The sequence below is a fragment of the Tachysurus fulvidraco genome, chromosome 9 (assembly GCF_022655615.1).
Source record: "Tachysurus fulvidraco isolate hzauxx_2018 chromosome 9, HZAU_PFXX_2.0, whole genome shotgun sequence".
Taxonomy (NCBI): Eukaryota; Metazoa; Chordata; class Actinopteri; order Siluriformes; family Bagridae; genus Tachysurus; species Tachysurus fulvidraco.
The window spans coordinates 10,207,817-10,230,186 of record NC_062526.1 but is presented as its reverse complement, the minus strand read 5'-3'; the positions used below and the strand labels follow the sequence as shown (position 1 = coordinate 10,230,186).

General features: G+C 37.4%; 2 protein-coding genes across 2 annotated transcripts; both read left to right on the top strand.

Annotated features, from left to right (window-relative positions):
* Positions 1–1,470: 1,470 nt before the first annotated feature.
* Positions 1,471–5,476, top strand: LOC113637601 (arrestin domain-containing protein 3-like). Its single transcript, XM_047818303.1, has 7 exons — positions 1,471–1,836; positions 3,216–3,257; positions 3,462–3,522; positions 3,795–3,942; positions 4,261–4,357; positions 4,471–4,727; positions 4,825–5,476. The coding sequence occupies exons 1-7, from the start codon at positions 1,569–1,571 to the stop codon at positions 5,287–5,289; spliced, it is 1,338 nt and encodes a 445-aa protein (XP_047674259.1). The 5' UTR covers positions 1,471–1,568; the 3' UTR covers positions 5,290–5,476.
* Positions 5,477–13,810: 8,334 nt separating this feature from the next.
* On the top strand, positions 13,811–22,370 carry LOC113637597 (arrestin domain-containing protein 3-like). The gene is made up of 7 exons (XM_047819056.1): positions 13,811–14,133; positions 16,241–16,282; positions 16,485–16,545; positions 17,798–17,939; positions 19,747–19,843; positions 19,950–20,206; positions 20,330–22,370. Exons 1-7 carry the CDS (start codon positions 13,878–13,880, stop codon positions 20,840–20,842), a joined length of 1,368 nt encoding a protein of 455 aa, XP_047675012.1. The 5' UTR covers positions 13,811–13,877; the 3' UTR covers positions 20,843–22,370.

Here is a 22,370-nt window from a genome sequence, read left to right as displayed (position 1 = left end):
AAAAGCTCCACTATCATTCCCGTTCCAAAGAAACCCAAAATTACCGGACTTAATGACTACAGACCTGTGGCTCTAACATCTGTGTTCAAGAAATCATTTGAAAGACTGGTTTTGGCTTATCTGAAGGACATCACGGGACCCTTACTGGACCCTCTGCAGTTTGCCTACAGAGCAAACAGGTCTGTGAATGATGCAGTCAATATGGGACTGCATTATGTTCTGCAGCATCTGGACAGACCAGGGACTTATGTGAGGATCCTGTTTGTAGACTTCAGCTCTGTTTTCAACACCATCATCCCATCACTCCTCCAGCCCAAATTAACCCAGCTCTCTGTGCCTTCCTCTGTCTGTCAGTGGATCACCAGCTTTCTGACAGACAGGCAGTAGCTATTGCAAGTGGGAAAAGTCAAATCCAGCAACCCCACCATCTGCACTGGAGCCCCCCAGGGCTGTGTCCTCTCCCCACTGCTCTTCCTGTACACGATTGACTGCACCTCTAATGACCCCTCTGTCAAGCTCCTGAAGTTTGCAGACGACACCACACTGATCGGCCTCATGCAGGACAGTGACGAGTCTGCCTACAGACTGGAGGTTGAATGGCTGGCTATCTGGTGCAGCCTTAACAACCTGGAGCTGAACATGCTCAAGACAGTGGAGATTATAGTGGACTTCAGGAGAAACCCCCCTGCTCTCCCCCCACTTACCATCCTGGACAGCATTGTCACAGCAGTGGAGTCTTTCAGATTCCTGGGAACCACAATCTCCCAGGACCTGAAGCGGGACATTCACATAGACTCCATTGTGAAAAAGGCAGAGCAGAGGTTGTACTTCGTTTGCCAGCTGAGGAAGTTCAACCTGCCACAGGATCTTCTGAAACAGTTCTACTCTGCCATCATTGAATCCATCCTCTGCACCTCAATTACTGTTTGGTTCAGCTCAGCTACCAAATTTGACCTCAGAAGACTACAGAGGGTAGTGTGGACTGCTGAACCATTGGCACAACTCTCCCCACTCTTCATGACCTGTACTTCTCCAGAGTGAGCAAAAAGGCAAAGTAAATCACTCTGGACCCCTCACATCCAGCACACTCAGTCTTTGAACTGTTGCCATCTGGTCGATGCTACAAAGCCCTGATCATCAGAACGACCAGACATAGGAAGTTTCCTCCCTCAGACAATCCATCTGATGAACAATTAACACACATGGAACACACAACACTATTCTCACACTTTATTTACTTAAAACACATACTATGTATACTTCAATTGCACATTTCACACCTTTACATGTGTACATATAATTTTGTCTATATTATACATGTCATTCTGTTACACTGTGGAGCTTCTGTCACTAAAACAAATTCCTCGCATGTGAAAACATGCCTGGCAGTAAAGCTCATTCTGATTCTGATTCTGATTCTGATTCTAAAGTTAAGAGGAAATGATGTCACTCTTAATTCCTACTCCACAGCCTGGAAAGTCCTGTTCAACTACGTGTTGTCACCAGTCCAGTGTTGGTCATGCTCATGTGTTTTCGGCTCTGACCGACTGCAGCCACAGATCAGAACAATGTTTCGAAGTATCAAAACCTTCTCAATAACGTACGACCCGATTAATGAAGGCAATACGTTCAGGAGTGGTGACACGATTCATGGGAGACTTCTTTTGGAAGTAAACAAAGAGGTACGGATTGACAAACTTTATATAAAATGTAAAGGGGACGCGGATGTGCAGTGGACCGAGTCAAACGGCGTCCATATCCCGAACGACACCTACAGCGCTCATGAAAGATACTTCAAACTCAAACATATCATTATGTGGGACAAGAGTAAGATAGGTAAGGACTATTAACAGTGTCTGTGTATAATCGTAAATGCTAGGTTTTATTTGTATAACACACAGGCTCTTATTTGTTGAAAACAGCCTCGTAGTTATTATAAACATTTCGTTTCATTATATATCTTTAGTCAAAACAGCTTGGCAATGATATAATACAGGTTTAAAAGGAAAGTAAAAGAAACACTTTATTTTCCTCTAATTACTCTTGTCTAAAATAGATTCGGATAGAAGGGACCTGACACTGTCAGGAGATGTTATTTTTATTTTTTCTGTTTTTTAGCCATAAATATGTCCCTTTTACTTAGAAAGTAGTATTTATTCATGTTAATGTCATGGGGTCATCTGACGTAAAATGTATTTAATTAATAAATCATGATTCAGTTTATAATTTTATTTTGATTAAAGGTTTTTCTAGTATGTTTAATGTCTTTCAGACCGCCTGTTGAAATTGCACCAACAGTTTTTTAGCCATAAAATTTTCTCTGTGCCAAGCAATTTTGTGTAATAATTAGTAATACATGTCCCTAACATGAGAGAGTTCTGCTTTTATAAAGTTTTCTTTTCTACATGGTTCAATGAGAGGAAACAGTGATATAAAAACATGATAAACTTATGTACTGTATGGACAAAATGGTTTTATACCTGTTATCAGAGCATTGCCTAAAGGTGTTTCACACTTATTCGATCGAATGGTCGATAGATAGATAGATAGATAGATAGATAGATAGATAGATAGATAGATAGATAGATAGATAGATAGATAGATAGATAGATAGATAGATAGATAGATAGATAGATAGATAGATAGATAGATAGATAGATAGATAGATAGATAGATAGATAGATAGATAGATAGATAGATAGATAGATAGATAGATAGATAGATAGATAGAACTTTAGTGTCATTGCATTGTACAGGTACACAGCAACGACATGCAGTTTGGCATCTACCAGAAGTGCAAAATGTAGCAGTCATGCAAAAGTGCAGATCTAGCATATGTACATCAAGTGGTATACTATATGAAAGCGTATATAGTAAATAAATATTACAGAAATTGTTCTAAGGCTAAGGCATTGAAGAGGAAGGTTAGAGTGAAAGGTTACAAGATTATGGCGTTTAAGGAGTTACAGTATGTGCTGTTGGATCCTGTTTGCTTGTATCAGTGTGATTGAGAAAAAGATAAAATGTCTGATTATTGTTATGTCTTCATAAGCACAAGATGTGAAAGTGTTAAAAGAAAGAATCCCTTCCTGTAAACAGCTCAGAAAATGCAGCCTTTGAACTTCAGTTATCTTTGGAATTGTGTGGTGTGTGTTGTTTTATTAGAATAAATCAGGTGATATAAAAATTGCTCAATTTTGTCTTTGTCTTTACAGAAGAAAATGGAGCCATACTTGTAACATCAAATGGGGAGAAATGTGAGCATATTCTTTTATTTGTTTGTTTTTTGCACAGATTCCTTGGTATTGTATATAGTAATAGTAAATATTAAGGATGCAAATGCAGTAGCTTTATTGTATGATATGTATTTAAGTGTTAAATCCTTAATAAATCGATTTTATTTTATTTTAGTTTATGTGATGCCTTCGGTAACTTCATTTTATTTTGGTTTGAATTTACAGACAACAATTTGGTTATGCCAGGATACCATACCTTTCCATTTTCATTTCAGCTTCCTCACAGGTATATTCTTCTGGAGATAGTATGTCAATAATATAAAATATGGTTTGTTGTTTGACTCTACATACTCATGTTAATAGAAAATGTCAGTGGATATACACTGATCTGACACTTTAATAGGAACATCTGTACACTCATTTATGCAGTCATTCAGCCAATCAGAACAGCAAGCCATGTTTCTCAAAGTATGGTCCCATATGCCACTTCCTGTAGAAAATGTAAAAGATGCAGATGGTAATTACTTTTTTAATCTTTTTTATTATTATTTTTTTTAGGAACAGCCCATCATCTTTTAAAGGATTCCACGGAGCAATTGCATATGTCCTTCAGGCCAAACTGAGTAGATCATGGAAGATCCCTCAAACTGTAACGAAAGAATTCATCTTTGTGTCAGACATTTCTGAAAATAGTTCTCATTTAATGGTATGTGCTTATAATGTTAAATTACATTATGTTGAACCAAAGCAGGGAAGTGCAGTACAGTGTTTAGCTTTTTGGCTCACGGCTTCAGGATCCTTGGTTCAGTCCTTCTGGTTTTATTCCTGGAGACTAAATTGCCCAGATGTATTCTCACCTCACATCCAGTATTACCTGTAAATACTCATCATGTTCATCTTAACCCTGACTAGAATAAAGCAGTTACTGAACATGAATGAATTAAGTGAAATCCAAATAACAGGCTATCATAAACAGACTAAGGTGTTCTATGTACTGCCTTTAAATACAATTTTTCTTTTATAGAGGCCACTTTCTGTGTCAGTAGATAAAAAGATGAAAGTTTTCACATCTGGAAGTGTCTCAATAAGAGCAACTACTGACAAAAATGGCTACATGCCAGGTAATTTTACATTACACAATGTATGTCATCAGTAACAGGCCAGAGATAATTTAAGCTTTTAACGCCCACTATATTCTATTTTGTTATCTAGTATTTCTTAATTTTTTTTCCAGGTGAAAGAATCAAGGTTGAAACCCAAATTGAAAACTCTTCATCTCGTGCTCTCAAGCTCAAATTCAAACTTGAACAATGGCAGACGTTCATTGCTCAATCTCAAAAAAACTGTTCGATAAAAGCTATTTTCAAAGCTGTGGAAGATCCCATTCCATCCGGATCCAAGAAAACATTCACCAGTAGACTGAAGATCCCTTTAAACTTGGATCTAACCATCACAAACTGTAAGATTATTAAAGTGGAATACATGCTCAAGGTAATGATGTTGTACTATTTTCTTAATGGTACTAATATTTTCAAATATGTGCTTTCTTATATTATCCATTTTTGCTGCATTTCTTTCATATTTTAAGGTGTATTTGGATGTCCCCTACGCTAGAGACCCAGAGATCATATTTCCACTGGTCATTGTACAAACAGGCCAGTATTGCATTCCACAGCAAAGTCATGAAGCATCCAATACCAGTCAGAACAGACGCCAATCATTACAGATGGGTTCTACATTACAACCGGCACTTGTTCCCTTTCCCCTTGTTCCTGCTGGTGCCTTTGGTCCAGCTCCAAATGTATACCCAATTGAATACCCTCAGCCAGCCAATCCAGATGAACCACCACCTTCCTATACGGACATCTTTCCAGACTTAAATGCGTCAGCATCAGGATTCGACCCATCTCTATTACCTCCTCCACCATACACCACTATGGATTCTTCACATGCGATTCAACACCATACACCAGGGTATCCAACACAGGAGTGTCCAAGCACAGCAGAATACTGGCACAGTCCAGCAAATCCAGAGTCTTATCCTACTAAATAGACTGCATTTCCAAACCTGCATTTTTAGTGCAATACAAAAGTTGATATGTCAGTATTTACAGTTAGTTAGGGTTAAAAGGATTTTTTATTTGTTTTCTAACCTAATACTGTTTGTTTTTTAAGCACTCAATACTGTATGTATTTTAGCATTCAGAGAACTGCATTTTTATGATAAACAATTGATTTTATAATCAGTAAGTGTGTGTGGGTGTGTGTGGGTGTGTGTGTGTGTGTGTGTGTGTGTGTGTGTGTGTGTGTGTGTGTGTGTGTGTGTGTGTGTGGGTGTGGGTGTGGGGGTGTGGGGGTGTGTGTGTGGGGGGGGTGTGGGGGTGGGGGGTGGGGGGGTGTGTGTGAAAATAAAAGAAGATGAAGATAACAGAGCAAATGATATGCTACATTATTTTATCTATTAAGAGACACATAATATCTATCATAATATAAAAATATTCAATTTATTTCAATTGAATTTTTAACTATGCCAAATAAATTTGAGTTCCTGAAAGAATGAGGGGTTGAGGGACATCTGAAAAAAAAGCGATACTAAAAAAGTATATCATCTGCATATAGTGATATTTTATTTTGTGTATTATATATTATTACATTTGATATTATATGTCTTGCCTAATTGGCTGCAAGGGAAAAATAATGCTAACAAATTGTTGATAGAGGGCATCCTTCAGATAAAGGTGACCCTTGATTTATTAGAAATCATTTTGAGTGTATGTTGGTTATTATATAAGCAAACTGTATATTGCTTGGGCATTTGGAGGAATGCACAATAAGTCTGCTGATTGACCTGCTGCTGTGGCAGTTGGTTTTGCACTTGGGTTTCCATCATTGAACATTTTGTTGGCTTTGGCATGAAGGAATTGGAGTTAAACCTATAAATAAAGGTGGGGTGCACAATGTTTGAAAGCCAATGTTGACATTTGAAATCACCTAAACAAACACGCCCCTAACCCAAATGGGTGTCACCCCTGTTTTGATAGCTCTGCCCCACCCATACATACGCAATCCAGGCAACTATTACAGTATGGCGGAACCTGCTGGGGCAGCTGGCCGAGGAGATATTTTTATCAATAAATGAACTCCATGAGTAATACTATAGTAATACAAGTGTGTTTTTGTAGTACTGGGTTTTGTACCATGAAAGGTTTAGCTCCGTTTTACGCGGAAGACGACGTTCAACACCTATAACCCGAGGCAGAGATAATGGCAGGTATCCGCCATGTCAATGTTTCAATTGCTTTCTGCTAATGTCAGACATGCACACTGAACACTCTCTGCTGCATATTGAGAAGACATGCCCCTTTCTGCTACTTGGCTACACGTTTGTTTTGTTTCTCGGCCAGACTCAGTTTTCTGAAGCATTTTTCAAATTGTGCGCCCCACCTTTAATTCAAAAATTACACCTACATTTTAAGTTGCTTAAAAGCTCCTTATTTTTTATTGCCACATTTGCATCAGATTGTTCATTGAGGACAAATATAAAATTTTTATTCTCACTTTTGATATGTTTGTAAAGCTATTTTAAGAAAATGTCCATTGTTAAAAGCACTATACAAAGAAAATTAAACTAAATCGAAATGGTTTCATTCAAGCATATCTTAGGCCTTCTCAGAATCTGAATGAAAAGTTGCAGCTACAGTGTTAGAATACTCTGAAATATCAGATGCCTGGCAGGTTTGTTTTTTTTTCTACAACCACATTTATTTTTTGTTCAGTCTCTGCACTCCACCAAAATGAATGTCTAGTACTGACATTCAGAAATTGTGTAACATTTAGAGACAAGCTAAAATCAAATGAATATTATGTCCTTAATTTTCTGATTATTTTTTTATTCTTGTCATGGTCGCATTGTATACAGCACAGAACAACACTAGCCGTCAGTCCCAGCACATCACATGATCTTTTTTCTGTTTCATCTAATTAGTGTCAGTATTTAAAATGTATCTTGTGTGTACATTTACACTTCATTTTTTCTTTAGAAGGATAAACCAACATGAGGAGAGCTGTCCCTGGGAGATTTGGCTAAAGTCTTAAACTGTTCAGAAAAAGAAAGAAATATAGATGCCATTACACAAAATGCAAGCCACTCATCATCAATATCAATCAGAAAACCAGACTGGAAATCACAAAGAAGTAGAGAGATGAGCAACAAAAGCTCTGGAACTAAGATCAACCTTTAACAAAGTGGTTAAAAAGCCAAAGTGTGAAGAAAGAAATAAGCTACTTAATATACAAAACATATTGTCCATTGGTTTGGCAGGGTGGAGGTAGTGTTATGAGAGAGAAAGTTTTGACAGATGAGTGGTGTTCATGATCATTTACGGTGTTTATCAGGTGTTGGGTGAAGTCATGTGCCATGTGTCATTAATCAAATGAATGTAGATTTACAAATCTATGGTTCCGTTGTCATAATCAATCAAATAAATATTGACAAGTTATATGAGATCCCATTTTTTTTTTTTTTTTTTTTTTTTGCGAAGTCTTTTTATTGTAAACAAAGTCAAATAACAATACAATCCCATTTTAGTTTTTCATCGAAAAAAAAAAAAAAAAAAAAGGAGTAAAGTAAATGTATTACAACAACAATAATAACAATAATGGAAAGAAAGTAAAAAAAAAAAAAAAAAAAGAAAAAGAAAAGAACAAACCACCCCCCACCCGCTTACCCCAGGTCCTGGCCCTTTTTAACTATCGAATACAAGTCATTTAAAATTTACAAAAGAAGAAAAACCTAATCCGGCAAAACCTGAAGGCCCATGAAATATGAAATAAACGATTGCCATTTATGAAAAAACTTGGAGGTATTACCTCTTATCGTATATTTTATTTTCTCAAGCTTAATAAAAAATGCTGTATCCTTTAGCCATTGTGAGTGAGATGGTGGGACAGAGGACTTCCACTGAAGAAGAAGGCGACGTCTGGCCAACAATGATGTAAAACTAATAACTTCTTTTTGGATGTAGTTTAACTGAGATGCTTCATCTGGAAGTCCAAATATAGCAATCAATGGGCAGGGCTGCAAATGTACTCCCAGAATAGTGGACATCGTGCTGAAATAACCCGACCAATAATTATATAGTTGTGGACAGAAGAAAAACATGTGACTCAGGTGGCATTGTGCGTTAGAGCATCTGTCACATTTGTCCTCGACATCTGGGTAAATTTGAGACAATCTATATTTAGAAAAATGCACCCTATAAATGACCTTAAACTGGATAAGTGCGAGACGGGCACACGAAACATTACCAACGCCATTCACAACACTATCCCACCACCCGTCCCCAAGCTGAAGTCCCAGCTCTCCCTCCCAAGCAGCCTTTGTTTTGGAGGTAGTTTGGTCACAGAAATCCAGAATATGTTTATAAATCTCAGAAACAGCACCTTTTCCTTGTGATTTATATGTAAGCAAACCTTCCCAGTGTTGGAGAGGTGGTGCTGAGGGAAAGCCAGGAAAACATTTTTGAACAAAATGCCTAACTTGAAAATATCTAAAGAGGTGGCTGGCAGGTAGCCCATACAATGACGACAAATTAGCAAAACTGTGAAAAGTCCCTCTGAATATAAGTCAAGAAGACAGTGTATACCTTTACTATACCACACTAAGAAAAAAGAATCCAGACACGAAGGGGGGAAAAGATGATTGCTACATAATGGACCTAAAGGAGAAGCAGTTACAAACTTGAAACGTTTCCTAAATTGATACCAGATTTTTAGAGTATTAAACACAACAGAACTTTTAACATACAAAGAAATTTTAATTGGAAGAGAAGAGTATATAAGAGCAGGTATAGAGGATGAGGAAGAACATGACTGGGCTTCTAACTTACACCATGCTAAATGAGGTGACTCAACCCAGCACCGTATCTTATGGATGTGTGCTGCCCAGTAATAAAACTGAAAATTTGGTAGTGCCAGACCACCGCTAGACTTACATCTCTGGAGTAATGACTTACGCACCCTGGGACATCCCCCGGACCAAATGAAAGCATTAATCGTTTTATCTAATGAGTCAAAGAAATGTTTAGGTAAGAACAATGGGATTGTTAGAAATAAAAAAAGAAATTTAGGCAGAACATTCATTTTTATAGCATTAATCTTCCCAATCAGAGACAAAGGCAGACTATTCCATCTCTGAAGGTCAGACTTCATCTTAGTTACGAGTGGAGTAAAGTTTGCAGAAAAAAGACCTGAAAATGTACGTGTCACATTAATACCAAGATATCTAAATCCAGCGGGACTGATTTTGAAGGGCATGTCCAGATGCTTAAGTTGCAAAGCAGTTGTGTTAATTGGATAGCATTCACTCTTCTGAAAATTTAATTTATATCCAGAAAAGGAGCTGAATGTATCAAGAGTGGACAAGATACCAGGTAGACCAGACACAGGGTCTGATACATAGAGCAACAAATCATCTGCATACAATGATAGTCTGTGTTCGATGCCGTTCCTAGTGACGCCTTTAAATAAAGTAGAGGATCGTAATGAAATGGCCAATGGTTCAATGGCCAAGGCAAATAAAGATGGAGAGAGAGGGCAACCCTGACGTGTCCCACGTTTTAATGGGAAATACTCTGAACGCACATTGTTTGTTTGAATGCTGGCTTGAGGTGATGTATAAAGTAATTTCACCCAACCAATAAACTTATTACCAAAACCAAATTTTTTTAATACAGCGAATAAATACTCCCACTCGACCCTATCAAATGCTTTTTCGGCATCCATTGAAATCACAATCTCAGGTACCGTTTCGGAATGTACAGTATGAATAATATTTAAAAGAGTGCGAGTATTAAAAAATAAATGACGTCCCTTAATAAAACCGTTTTGCTCCTCAGAAATAATGCTGGGCAACACTCTCTCTAAGCGCAGAGCTATAGTTTTTGCCAGAATTTTAACATCAGCATTTAACAAAGATAGAGGCCTATAGGAACCACACAAAGTTGGATCTTTGTCACTCTTCAAAAGAAGAGCTATCGAAGCTTGGGTCATAGTAGTTGGGAGCAAACCATTTTCCAAGGATTCATTAAACACTGACAAAAGTAGAGGTGCTAATTTATTAACAAATTTTTTAAAGAACTCAATAGGATACCCATCAGGTCCCGGGGCTTTATTGGACTGCATCGCTTTAATTGAGAATTTTATTTCTTCAAGGGAGAGTGGGGCATCTAGTTCTTGTACATGGTCAGAATCAATGGTAGGGTTTTCAAGATTGTCCAAAAACTGATTCATAATATCAATATCATCCGGAAATTCGGATTTATACAAAGAGGTATAAAATGATTTGAACGTGGCATTAATTTCTACCGGGTCTGTAACAATTACATTAACATTATTATTAATTTTAGGTATCAAACGTGAGGCAGATTGACGTTTCAGTTGGTGAGCCAATAGTCGATTCGCTTTATCCCCATGTTCATAGTAAGTGCCGCGTGTCTGTAATAACAATCGCTCTACTTCCTTAGTGGAGATCAAATCAAATTCTGTCTTAAGGTTAAGACGTTTCTTAAACAGTTCTGGAGAGGGATTGGATGCGCATTCTTGGTCAAGGATACCAATGGCAGAAGTGAGTTCTGTAAGCTTGGTCTTATGTTTTTTATTATAATGTGAAGAGTATGAAATAATCTGCCCCCTAAGGAAAGCCTTCAGTGACTCCCAAAGTAAAGACGATGATGTAAGTTCGTTCTGATTGAAAAGGAGAAACTCATCAATAGAAGTGGACAGAAATTCACAAAATTTGTTATCTGCCAACAATAGAGAATTAAATCTCCAAAGGGGGGGGGGTAGATCTCTGTGTGGACAGCTGAATATCCAGAAATAGTGGTGCGTGATCTGATATTAAAATACTTGAATAATCAATGGCAGTAACAGATGAATTCAAGCTGTTATCTATGAAGAAATAATCTATTCTTGAGTATGACTGGTGAACCTGAGAGAAAAAGGAGAATTTTTTAGTTAAAGGGTTACGAACTCTCCAAGGGTCAACCAACCCATTCTGATTCATAAAGTCAGAAAAGGATTTTGACATAGCTGACTGAGATATTGGTCGTGAACTAGATCTATCTAGCACTGGGTCAAGTACACAATTCAAATCACCTCCAAAAATCAATAAATGAGAATTTAAATGAGGTATGCTACTAAGTAATCTGTTGGCGAATTCAACATCATCAAAGTTAGGTGCATAGATATTTACCAGCAGCACCTTTGTTTGCATTAACATGCCTACAACCATAAGATATCTGCCATTTTTATCAGCAATAACATCAGTAGGTAGAAACTGAATATTTTTATTGATCAAAATAGCAACTCCTCTTGATTTAGAGTTAAAGTTAGAATGAAAGACATGCCCTATCCAAGAAACCTGCAGCCTATAATGATCTTTAGATTTGAGATGAGTTTCTTGCAAAAACACTATGTCGGAATTAAGCCGTTTCAAATGACTAAAAATTTTACCACGTTTAGATGGGCTACTCATGCCACGTATATTCCAGCTAGTGAAACGAACAGATGGGCCTACACCAGGATTACCGGAATTCGACTTAACAGTACTCATTTAAGTGCACATGAATAGTACCAAATGGCCAGGACCCCCCCCCCCCCACACACACACACACACACACCCATGAACATATACACACCCCGAAAAAAAAAGAAAGAAAGAAAGAAAGAAAGTAAAAAAAGGGAAAAGAGAGAAAGAAAAGAAGAAGAAAAAAGACAACTATACAAGAGAAAAAAACATTGATGCCACGTGATTGTGACATCAACTCGGAGAATAGCCTGAGACTAAGCTGCAGTAGAGAGATAGATAACTCCCGCAGAGTCTTAATACTGAACATTAGGCAATATTATTAATGTAAACCCCATAATATAAACAGGAAGTAAACACACACCGATATTGCCGTATTACTGCAAACTGAAACGCTACCCAATGTTCATCGTTTTTATATACTTCTTGGCCTCTTCTGCAGAGACAAAGTCTTTTTCCACGCCTTTATATGTAATCCGCAAACGAGCCGGAAAGAAAAGACCATAACGAACCCCTTCCAGGCCGCGCAATTGCCTCCTGACCTCATTAAATGCAGCTCGATCCCGGGCCACCTTGGCCGTGTGGTCGGGGAAAACGGACATCTTTATTTCACCCACAGCCTCTTGTCGTCTCTCTCTGGCACGCCGTAGAACATTCTCACAGTCGCTAGAATAGTGAAACCTGGCAATAACAGTGCGCGGTCGCTCACCTTGTTTGGGCTTCGGCTGAGAGGTTCTATGTGCTCGATCTATCAGCGGTGTTTCATCAAGTTTAAAAGTTTCCTTAAGCAGTGTAGAGACAACTGTATTGTTAATGACGGTATCCTCAGGAATCCCGACTATCCTAATATTATTTCGTCGCGACCGAGATTCGAGGTCCTCACACTTATTTTGCAGTGAAACAAACCCCGCGGTTAAATGTGCGAGTTGCTTTTAAGCTCTGCTACATCATCAGTACAGACGGAGAGAGAATCCCCCATTTCTCCCACTGTACCTCTGAGTGCGGCCAACTCTGCGTCTGAAGCGGCCTTATCGTTCACCAGCTGGGTTTTTACTGACTGTAGGTCAGCTCTAATTGTGGACAAATCATCACCCAGTGCCGCACAAAGTTCGGTCTTAAAAATCTCAGCAATGTCTTGCTTTAAAGAGATTAGCAGTTCTCGCTTCAGGGACTCCGCATCAATTACCTGGGCGACTTCCCTGGGAGAGGTGGAGCTGCGGGGTGAAGACAGAGCCCCAGGGTCCGGGGTCGCTACCTGTGTAGCAGGCCTCAGTTGTTGGGTCGTGGTGGCACGGGTTTTTGCTGTTTTACCAGCCATGATATTATGTCCAAGTGGTGAAAAAAGGCTTTAACACAATATCCCAGGGGTGAATATATCAAAAAGGTAATCCAAATTGCGATATAAAATAACAATTACCATAAACTCTGCAGGAGTCTCAAATCACACGTCTTACTCCATTGGCTGCTCAACAGCGCCCCCCCATGAGATCCCATTTAATGCATTATAATTCATGGGTGTTAATGTTCTCCTGATGACTCACCCCTTAATTTGTTAATGTAAATAATAATAGAAAATTTGGTTCCTGAAATGCAATGAGATATGTTTTGGTGATTCTACTGAATAGGTTTAAATCCACTTTCCTGTATCTGTCAGCATTTTCATTTTCAGTTCATAAAAGAAAATTCTGGAGAAGATTCTTTCTTTCTTTCTTTCTTTCTTTCTTTCTTTCTTTCTTTCTTTCTTTCTTTCTTTCTTTCTTTCTTTCCACACATATCCACATATATATATGTTTTGTTGTTAAATTGTTTACATGTTTGAAGGAGTTTGTACAGTGCCATTTCTGTTTTTCCAATTAAAAAATATTTAAAAAATAAAAAGTCATGGTTACAGCCCTGAGTACTGTATACTGACTTGTGTTTCCATAGAGACTCTTTGGACTCTTTGGCCCTTTAGGCCTTCCACAAAAAACCTTAAGGAAGTTTGTAAGGCTTTGTTGTTAACAGTTCATTAGCACTATAGGCGGAGATCTGGGGCTACGTTAGTGTGCCATACTACAATGTCACCGATAAATCAACTCTCTATCGTTTACGATCCGGTTAATAACAGAAACACATTCACAAACGGCGATGTTATTAATGGTCGAGTCAGTTTCGAAGTGACTAAAGAAGTTACGATTGGAAGCCTTTACATAAAGTGTAAAGGTGAAGCAAAAGTGAGCTGGAGCGATCGGAATGACCGACACCGTACTTACAGCGCTATTGAAAGATACTTTAAACTCAAACAGTATTTCATTCAGGACCCTTCAAAGAAAGGTAAGTCACTGCTGTTACACATACTGAAGATAATAACAGGTTAAACCGCTGTATGAACTCTGGAGTGATTTGGCGGATGTTACTGTGGCTGATTTCTGATAAGCAAGTGAAGACGAAGAACCGGTTTTGATGAAAGAAAACCTGTAAAATGTGGTTTTCAATTTACATGTAAAATGTGCCGGCACAGCTATTTTAGGAAACTGTGCATATATTTAACCCAAAAACAGTATATTTGTGTGTGTGTGTGTGTGTGTGTGTGTGTGTGTGTGTGTGTGTGTGTGTGTGTGTGTGTGTGTGTTTGCTCTTTAATCTTCCTGAACAGTGTGAGTAGGCGGTCTGTGAGCCTCCTGTTCCCGCTAGTTGGTTTTTATTTCAGGTGATAAATGATAATTCTGCTGAAGTCCATTTCTACCAGGTTGTAAAAGAAAAGAAATGCAACACATTTTTTTTCATTTCTACAGCAGCTGTATGTCAGAATGTTTGTATTTCAAAGTTTCTGACTTACAATCATAAACTTTATACCTGTTACATGTTTTATTCAAATTCTGACCCTGAAAGTAATTTGACTTGTTTTCTTTTAGACATTACAAGATTAAATCAAATTATGTTTTCATACCAAAATAAAAATGTATTAAGTTCATTTTTATGTTTTTGTAATTGGTTAATAGGAATTATTCAGTAAAATTATCCCCTTGCTTACCTACAGTATATAAACTTTACATCTAGATAGTTTTCTAACTATAAAGATAACTCATTATTTTATTTTTACATTCTGTTGCTGAAAAAGAAATAAATAAAAAATCAGTTATCACTGTGGTGATACGAACACATGATGCTGAAACTGATTAGACCATTGCAACATAAATGTTTTATTTTTTTGAGAATGAACCGCTAATGTTGAATTGTCATAAATAAATTATGTCAGAAATGTATTGAAGAGCTGGGCATGGCAGCTTTATATATAAAACTAATACTAATAAACTGTTTAAAGCTGTTACTGGTTAAGTATTTTAGAGATTAATCTATAAATGCTGTTAACATTTATGTGTATCTATATACACCCTACTGTACATTCTGCCTAATATTTCACACATATATAATGTATAATGTGTGTGTGTGTGTGTGTGTGTGTGTGTGTGTGTGTGTGTGTATATATATATGTGTGTGAAATATTAGGCAGAATGTACAGTAGGGTGTATATAGATACACATAAATGTTAACAGCATTTATAGATTAATCTCTAAAATACTTAACCAGTACATTAACTACTGTACATTCTGCCTAATATTTCACACATATATATAATGTATAATGTGTGTGTGTGTGTGTGTGTATATATATATATATATATATATATATATATATATATATATATATATATAATGTGTGAAATATTAGGCAGAATGTACAGTAGGGTGTATATAGATACACATAAATGTATATATATGTATAATGTGTGTGTGTGTGTGTGTGTGTGTGTGTGTGTGTGTGTGTGTGTGTGTGTGTGTGTGTATATATATATATATATATATATATATATATATATATAGTAGACAAAAGGAAGCAAGATACAGTGAGAGGAATGATAAGTATTTTGCAGTAATAGGGAGCTGGTCCATTTTTGCCATTGTATGCTTTATATGCATCAGTGTTTTGAATCTGATGCATGCAGCTACTGGTGGTGTGGGAGAACTTAGGCAGGTAAACAAGTTGTGCACCTGACCTGCTCAACTGCTCTATTTCATTTTGTTTTAATTGAAAGTCACTGTGGATAAAAGCATTAACCAAATGAGGTCAAATGTAAAGTAAATGTAGTGAGGTGTGTTCTGATTCCACATAGTTAATGTTTTTCCATCTCGAAAAGCTTTTAATACGTTTTAGTCTTCACATTACTGCATTTCGTTGCCTTATACTTCTAAATGTGTAACAACAATAAAGTTAAATCTAATCTAATTATATAAATGTTTTGTTACAGTATATGATTAAGTTTTCTCATTTTGGTCCACCCTGCTTCTTTACCATCCGGTAAAGACATACAATTCATGTAGAATTAAACATTAAAATGTACATGTTTTTGTATGTTTTTTTTTATTTCTTTTTTTTTCAGGAACTGAAGATCCCGGTGTGATATTAACAAGTGGAGAGATCTGTAAGTGTTTTCTGTATTGTTCCTTACATTACCAAATTAAAGTAAAAGCTCTGGAATTATTGGCAACTTTCAGCATATCTGTCTGTTATGCTTTTGCTCTCTGCTTTTCCTATTCAGTTGTCACATTAGCTGCTTTATTTTGTCTTTTATCATATGTAAATGTTTTTATTTCTCTTTTTTTCTTTCTGTTTTTGACTTTCAGACAGCAATGTGGTTAAGCCCGGAAACCATGTTTATCCATTTAGCTTTCAACTGCCCCATGGGTAAGTACTGTATAGTGATTTTGAATTAGCTTTTAACAGCTTTTGATGGGGTTTAAAAATGCTTTATGTTTTGGGACTGAAACCCTTTAGACAAATACGTCATTGTGAGAAATACTACACTGAAGTAGTATGTAAAACCTCTAGTTCAACAATTCTGAAATTTAAAAATTTTTGTTTTAGTGAAATCATGATTGCAATTTCCAGGTTGGTCAACAGATATTTAGAAAGTACTCTTAACAGACACAGTGCTAAAAGCTTTGCAATAATTTGTGTAGTATGCGTGTTTACCATTTTATATAATTAATTGCAATAATATAAAAAAATGCTCCTAATTCCTAACATTAGGATTAAGGTTGAGGATGTATTTTTGATTACATTTCTGCTTTTGATGACTCCAAAGCACTCCTGTAAGTTGCTCTTTAGAAGTATGGTTTCTAAATGCTATAAATGTAAAAATAAGCAGTTTAAACTTGACAGTATATTCCATATTTAATACTCATCTCTTTAAATGATATAAATTGAGTCGGTCAAGTGGAGAGTTACATTAGTTAGCCTTCTCATACATTTGCACACACTCTGAGAAGGAGTAAGTTTCCAGATCCATCACAGCCCTGACCCATATCAAAGCCGTTACAGCAGATGAGTGAACCCATTAACTCATGACAAGATGTGGTATTTACATATTGCACAGACCACTTAATGGAACCAATGGAACTAAATGGGTAGTGTGTAAAAACCTCATACCATCAGTTGAACCTGAACCGTCTGCACTGCCGAAACACTAAACTACAGTCTAATCTAATATTGTATGTGACTCTGGTAAGACCAATACTCAGTTCAGTGTATGCCTACCACCAACACCTTTGCAAAAAAAAATCCCTACACGTTTTGTAATGACACAAAATATTTGTCAGACCAATCAGTAAGTAGAGGAAATCCTAAAGCACACATTCCTTCAGCATGCAACAGTCCAACATGGCATACAGCAACACAAAAAGTCTAATCACTCAAAGGAGGTTATAGTGAAAAATAGTGGCTTGGATTTACATAGTGCACACATCGTGATAAAAGGATCAGCTACATGTAAATATTGCAGCATGGACATTTTGTTTGCAGAACTTGAACCTCTGGATAAAATGTGCAACTGTAGACAAAACCCCAAATATGAATCGAGTTCAGCTGTAAATATTTTTAGAATTTTAAGTTAATTAAGATTACATTAAAATAACATATGCCGTTTTCTCCACCGTAGAAATTTTCCAGCATCTTTTGACGGCTGTCATGGCTCAGTAAAGTACATTCTCGAAGTCACAGTGGACCGTTCATGGAAAATGGGCCGCACTGCAAAAAAAGAAATTCTCTTTGTGCCAAGGTCTAGTGGTGTCAATTTAATGGTACGTGCAGCTGAAACCAAGCCTATATGCACATTTCCTCTATAAATTCTTGTGAGGGGATCCTGTGGGTCACTTAATTTTTAGGAGTTTTAAACACCACAATAGTGAAATCAAATCAAATTTTATTTGTCACATACATACAGAGTACGACATGCAGTGAAATGCATTTTACGTCTGTCTGGTTTTCAAGCATTAAAAAAAAAATGGAATTAAGGATAAAAATAAAACCAAAAGGAGGTAGATGAATAAAAAGTATAAACTATATAAATAAAAAGTATAAACTATACTGCTCAAAAAAATAAAGGGAACACAACAGGGAAATGCTTTCTGGCTGAAGTTTTGGTCACTCTTGAATGCTGGTGGTGCTTTTGCTCCAGTGGTAGCATGAGACAGTTTACAACCCACACAAGTGGCTCAGATAGTGCAGCTCATCCAGGATGGCACATCAATGTGAGCTGTGGCAAGAAGGTTTGCTGTGTCTGTCAGCGTAGTGTCCAGAGCATGGAGGCGCTACCAGAGACGGGCCAGTACATCAGGAGACGTGGAGAAGGCCGTAGGAAGGCAACAACCAAGCAGCAGGACCGCTACCTCCGCATTTGTGCAAGGAGGAACAGGAGGAGCACTGCCAGAGTCCTGCAAAATTACCTCCAGCAGGCCACAAATGTGCATGTTTCTTGTCAAACGGTCATGTTTCTTCTCAAACGGTGGTATGAGGGCCCAACATCCACAGGTGTGGGTTGTGCTTACAGCAGGACGTTTGGCATTTGCCAGAGAACACCAAGATTGGCAAATTCGACACTGGCGCCCTGTGCTCTTCACAGATGAAATCAGGTTCACCCTGAGCACATGTGACAGAGTCTGGAGATGCCTTGGAGAACGTTCTGCTGCCTGCAACATCCTCCAGCATGACCGGTTTGGCAGTGGGTCAGTAATGGCGTGGGGTGGCATTTCCTTGGAGCGCCGCACAGCCCTCCATGTGCTTGCCAGAGGTAGCCTGACTGCCATTAGGTACTGAGTTGAGATTCTCAGACCCCTTGTGAGACCATATGCCTGTGCGGTTGTCCCTGGGTTCCTTCTAATGCAAGGCAATACTAGACCTCATGTGGCTGGAGTGTGTCAGCAGTTCCTGCAAGACGAAGGCATTGATGCTATGGACTGGCCTGCCTGTTCCCCAGACCTGAATCCAATTGAGCACATCTGGGACATCATGTCTCGCTCCATCCACCAATGCCACGTTGCACCACAGACTGTCCAGGAGTTGGCGGATGCTTTAGTCCAGGTCTGGGGGAGATCCCTCAGGAGACCATCCACCACCTCATCAGGAGCATGCCCAGGCATTGTAGCGAGGTCATACAGGCATGTGTGGGCCACACACAACTGAGTCTCATTCTGACTTGTTTTAAGGACATTACATCAAAGTTGGATCAGCCTTTAATGTGTTTTTCCACTTCAATTTTGAGTGTGACTCCAAATCCAGACCTCCATGGGCTAATAAATTTGATTTTTATTGATATTTTTTGTGTGATTTTGTTGTCAGCACATTCAACTATGTAAAGAAAAATATTTAATAAGACTATTTCATTCATTCAGATCTAGGATGTGTTGCTTAAGTGTTCCCTTTATTTTTTGAGCAGTGTATATAACTATCTATTCTTTTTATTTACTACCTATAACTATATCTATTTAAATTTAGTACAGGCTTATATACTATTAATTATGTGAAATGCTGTAAAAATATTCTAGTTTTACAAGTAAACTATAGGAAGTTATTTACATTTCAGTACTGTTGTTGTTCTTTGACTCTCAGAGCCCACAGAGTGGATCTGTCAACAAAAAGATGAAACTTTTCTCCTCTGGAAGCACTTCAGTGAATGCAACAATTGACAAAATGGGCTATATGCAAGGTAAGCTAATGTCTTGATTGGAAAATGAAATTCACAAGAAAACTCACAGGTATATTGCTATGTGCAGTTGTTAACTCCCTTTTTCTGTATTCTTACATTTTTAAAGGTGAGGTCATGAAGGTTACCAGTGACATCAATAACTCCTCTTCCCGCGATCTCAAACTGAAGTACAGTCTTGAGCAAATACAGTCATTCTTTGCAGAGGGTCACTCCAACCATTCCTACCGTACCATTTTTAAAATTGTTGGTGATCCCATCCCATCTGGATCAAAGCAAACAGTCAACAAAGACCTGACGCTTCCAGACAATCTGAATTTGAGCATTATGCACTGTAGGATTATGAAAGTGGAGTACATGTTTAAGGTATTAATGTCGTCTTCTTTTTCCCCCCATACAGCATCTTTTAGCTGTGATATTAACGAGTGGAGGGATCTGTAAGTGTATGTGCGCATATATATTTTGTTTGTACGTTTTTTTCCCCCACAGGTCTATTTGGATGTGCCTTATGCAAGTGATCCTGAGATCAAATTCCCAGTGACCATTCTTCCTGCAGGTTATATTTTTTCTCCAGGGCAAAACCAGCCAGCTTATCAGCCCTATGGAAACCCAGGTGCACCAGGATGGAACCAACCCCCACACCAGCCTGGATTTGGGCCCAGTCCCCCAGGCACTAATTTTGGCCCAGCTCCAGGGTTTTACCCAGGTCCCTACCCTTTACCTGTGTGTCCAAATCCACCAGCTCCTCCTCCTTCCTATACAGACCTCTATCCAAATCCAAATTCAGCAGCCTCAGACTTCAATTCTGATCCATCAGCTCCACCCTTTAATCCTCAGTATGCACCTATGGGTTATCCAAATCCAGTACCGAGTGCCCCGCAGTTCGGTCCAGGGCCTGCTGTCCCGGGCTATGTTCCAGCAGGAGCTCCCTCAGGATTCTGGCCAAATCCAACCACACAACCAGAATCTTATCCAACTAAATCCCCTGAGAAACATGAATAATCTGAAAGGTAGAGGACACATGAAATTATGATATGGATGACACTGTGGTTTAAGGATGCAGGAGAATTTTACACATCATATATGCAATGTGTGCATATTATTTTGTTTTATTATTATTATTATTATTATTATTATTATTATTGCAGTTGCTCCAGCACCCCTAATACCTTCATCCTTTATATATATATATATATATATATATATATATATATATATATATATATATATATATATATATATATAATTTCTTTTTTATACCAGCATACGGCATAGCATTTTGGGTTCACTCCAGTAAGTTCCTGATAGTAACAAACAATTAAAGTTAATTTTGTATAATTTACATTTATGGCAATAATGACTTGTGTATAAATATATCTGAATTATATTGGTATACATGAAAAAATACTTTTTATTAGCTTTAAATTATATTATTAGTACTAGTAGTAATATTAGAAAACACTGCAAAATTGCATGCAAAATTGGATGGGACTTAAATGGATGCCAGAAAATGGTGTGGTAAATGTTAATTTTATGGCAGATGATAAGTCAGTAAATATTAAGATGCTATGAAACATTTAGGGATTAACAGCAACTATGAGCTTGCAAGGCTGATCCCATGTTCCGAGTTGCTTTTTACAGTTTTAACAACTGCTCAATTTTTCATAAAATTTGGGAAATTTTCCAACAAAAATTCAAATCATATGCACTATTAAATTGGCACTAGCTAATTCTCAAATATTCAAATAAATTGATAAAGAAATCAATGGGGGAAAATGAAACTTGAAACTGGAGGAAAGCTTTTACAAAATATTTAAATGTTTTCTGTCCCCATCAACATCAGTGCTGTGACACACTAAACAAACAAATTATTATGAAGCTTCAGAGAGACTACAGCCAGATTTCACTGTCAACAAAGATGACTTAGGATAATTCTAATGTACACCACTCCCTCTGTAAACAAACTTGAAGTCACAAAAAAGTGAGTAGTTACGTTTTTTTTTTTTTGGTACACTGCATTTCATTATGTATCTGAGTCCAGAAAATGACCTCAATAAAGGACCCAATTTTGTAAGCTAATTCTCATATTTTAGGAGAAATCTGTCCGTGTTTGAACCTTTCTACTCTTGAAATTCTTATCAGTATGTGAAAATTCAATCTTGGCCTGCATTTTTAGTACTCTCCACTCAAACGTACACACAGTATATAAATGAAGACTGGTTGTGAAATTAAATGAGAGGGTTGAAAGCCTAATATCTAGCAAAAGATCAACAGCAAAACAATGTTTGACCAGTATTTCACAAGGTCTATAGCATAATCTGTAGCATAGTAAGAACAATGCAGGAAAAAAATATTACATATACACATATTCTTAGTATTGGGTTTATGAATATTTCCTTTCAGCGAATGAAAATCTTTATTAGATTTGAGTATGTATTTCACATGCACCTTAACAATCAGTGATTTATTTTATATTTCCATCAGAAAATTTATATATTTCTTGGAGAATAAATATCTCAGCGGAATTTTA

Bases quoted from the DNA above. Each gene is read 5' to 3' on its own strand.
- LOC113637601 (XM_047818303.1), top strand. From the start codon at position 1,569: ATGTTTCGAAGTATCAAAACCTTCTCAATAACGTACGACCCGATTAAT. The intron at 3,258-3,461 runs GTGAGCATATTC...TTGAATTTACAG, and splicing joins AACATCAAATGGGGAGAAAT to ACAACAATTTGGTTATGCCA. The intron at 4,358-4,470 runs GTAATTTTACAT...TTTTTTTTCCAG, and splicing joins CAAAAATGGCTACATGCCAG to GTGAAAGAATCAAGGTTGAA.
- LOC113637597 (XM_047819056.1), top strand. From the start codon at position 13,878: ATGTCACCGATAAATCAACTCTCTATCGTTTACGATCCGGTTAATAAC. The intron at 14,134-16,240 runs GTAAGTCACTGC...TTTTTTTTTCAG, and splicing joins TCAGGACCCTTCAAAGAAAG to GAACTGAAGATCCCGGTGTG. The intron at 19,844-19,949 runs GTAAGCTAATGT...ACATTTTTAAAG, and splicing joins CAAAATGGGCTATATGCAAG to GTGAGGTCATGAAGGTTACC.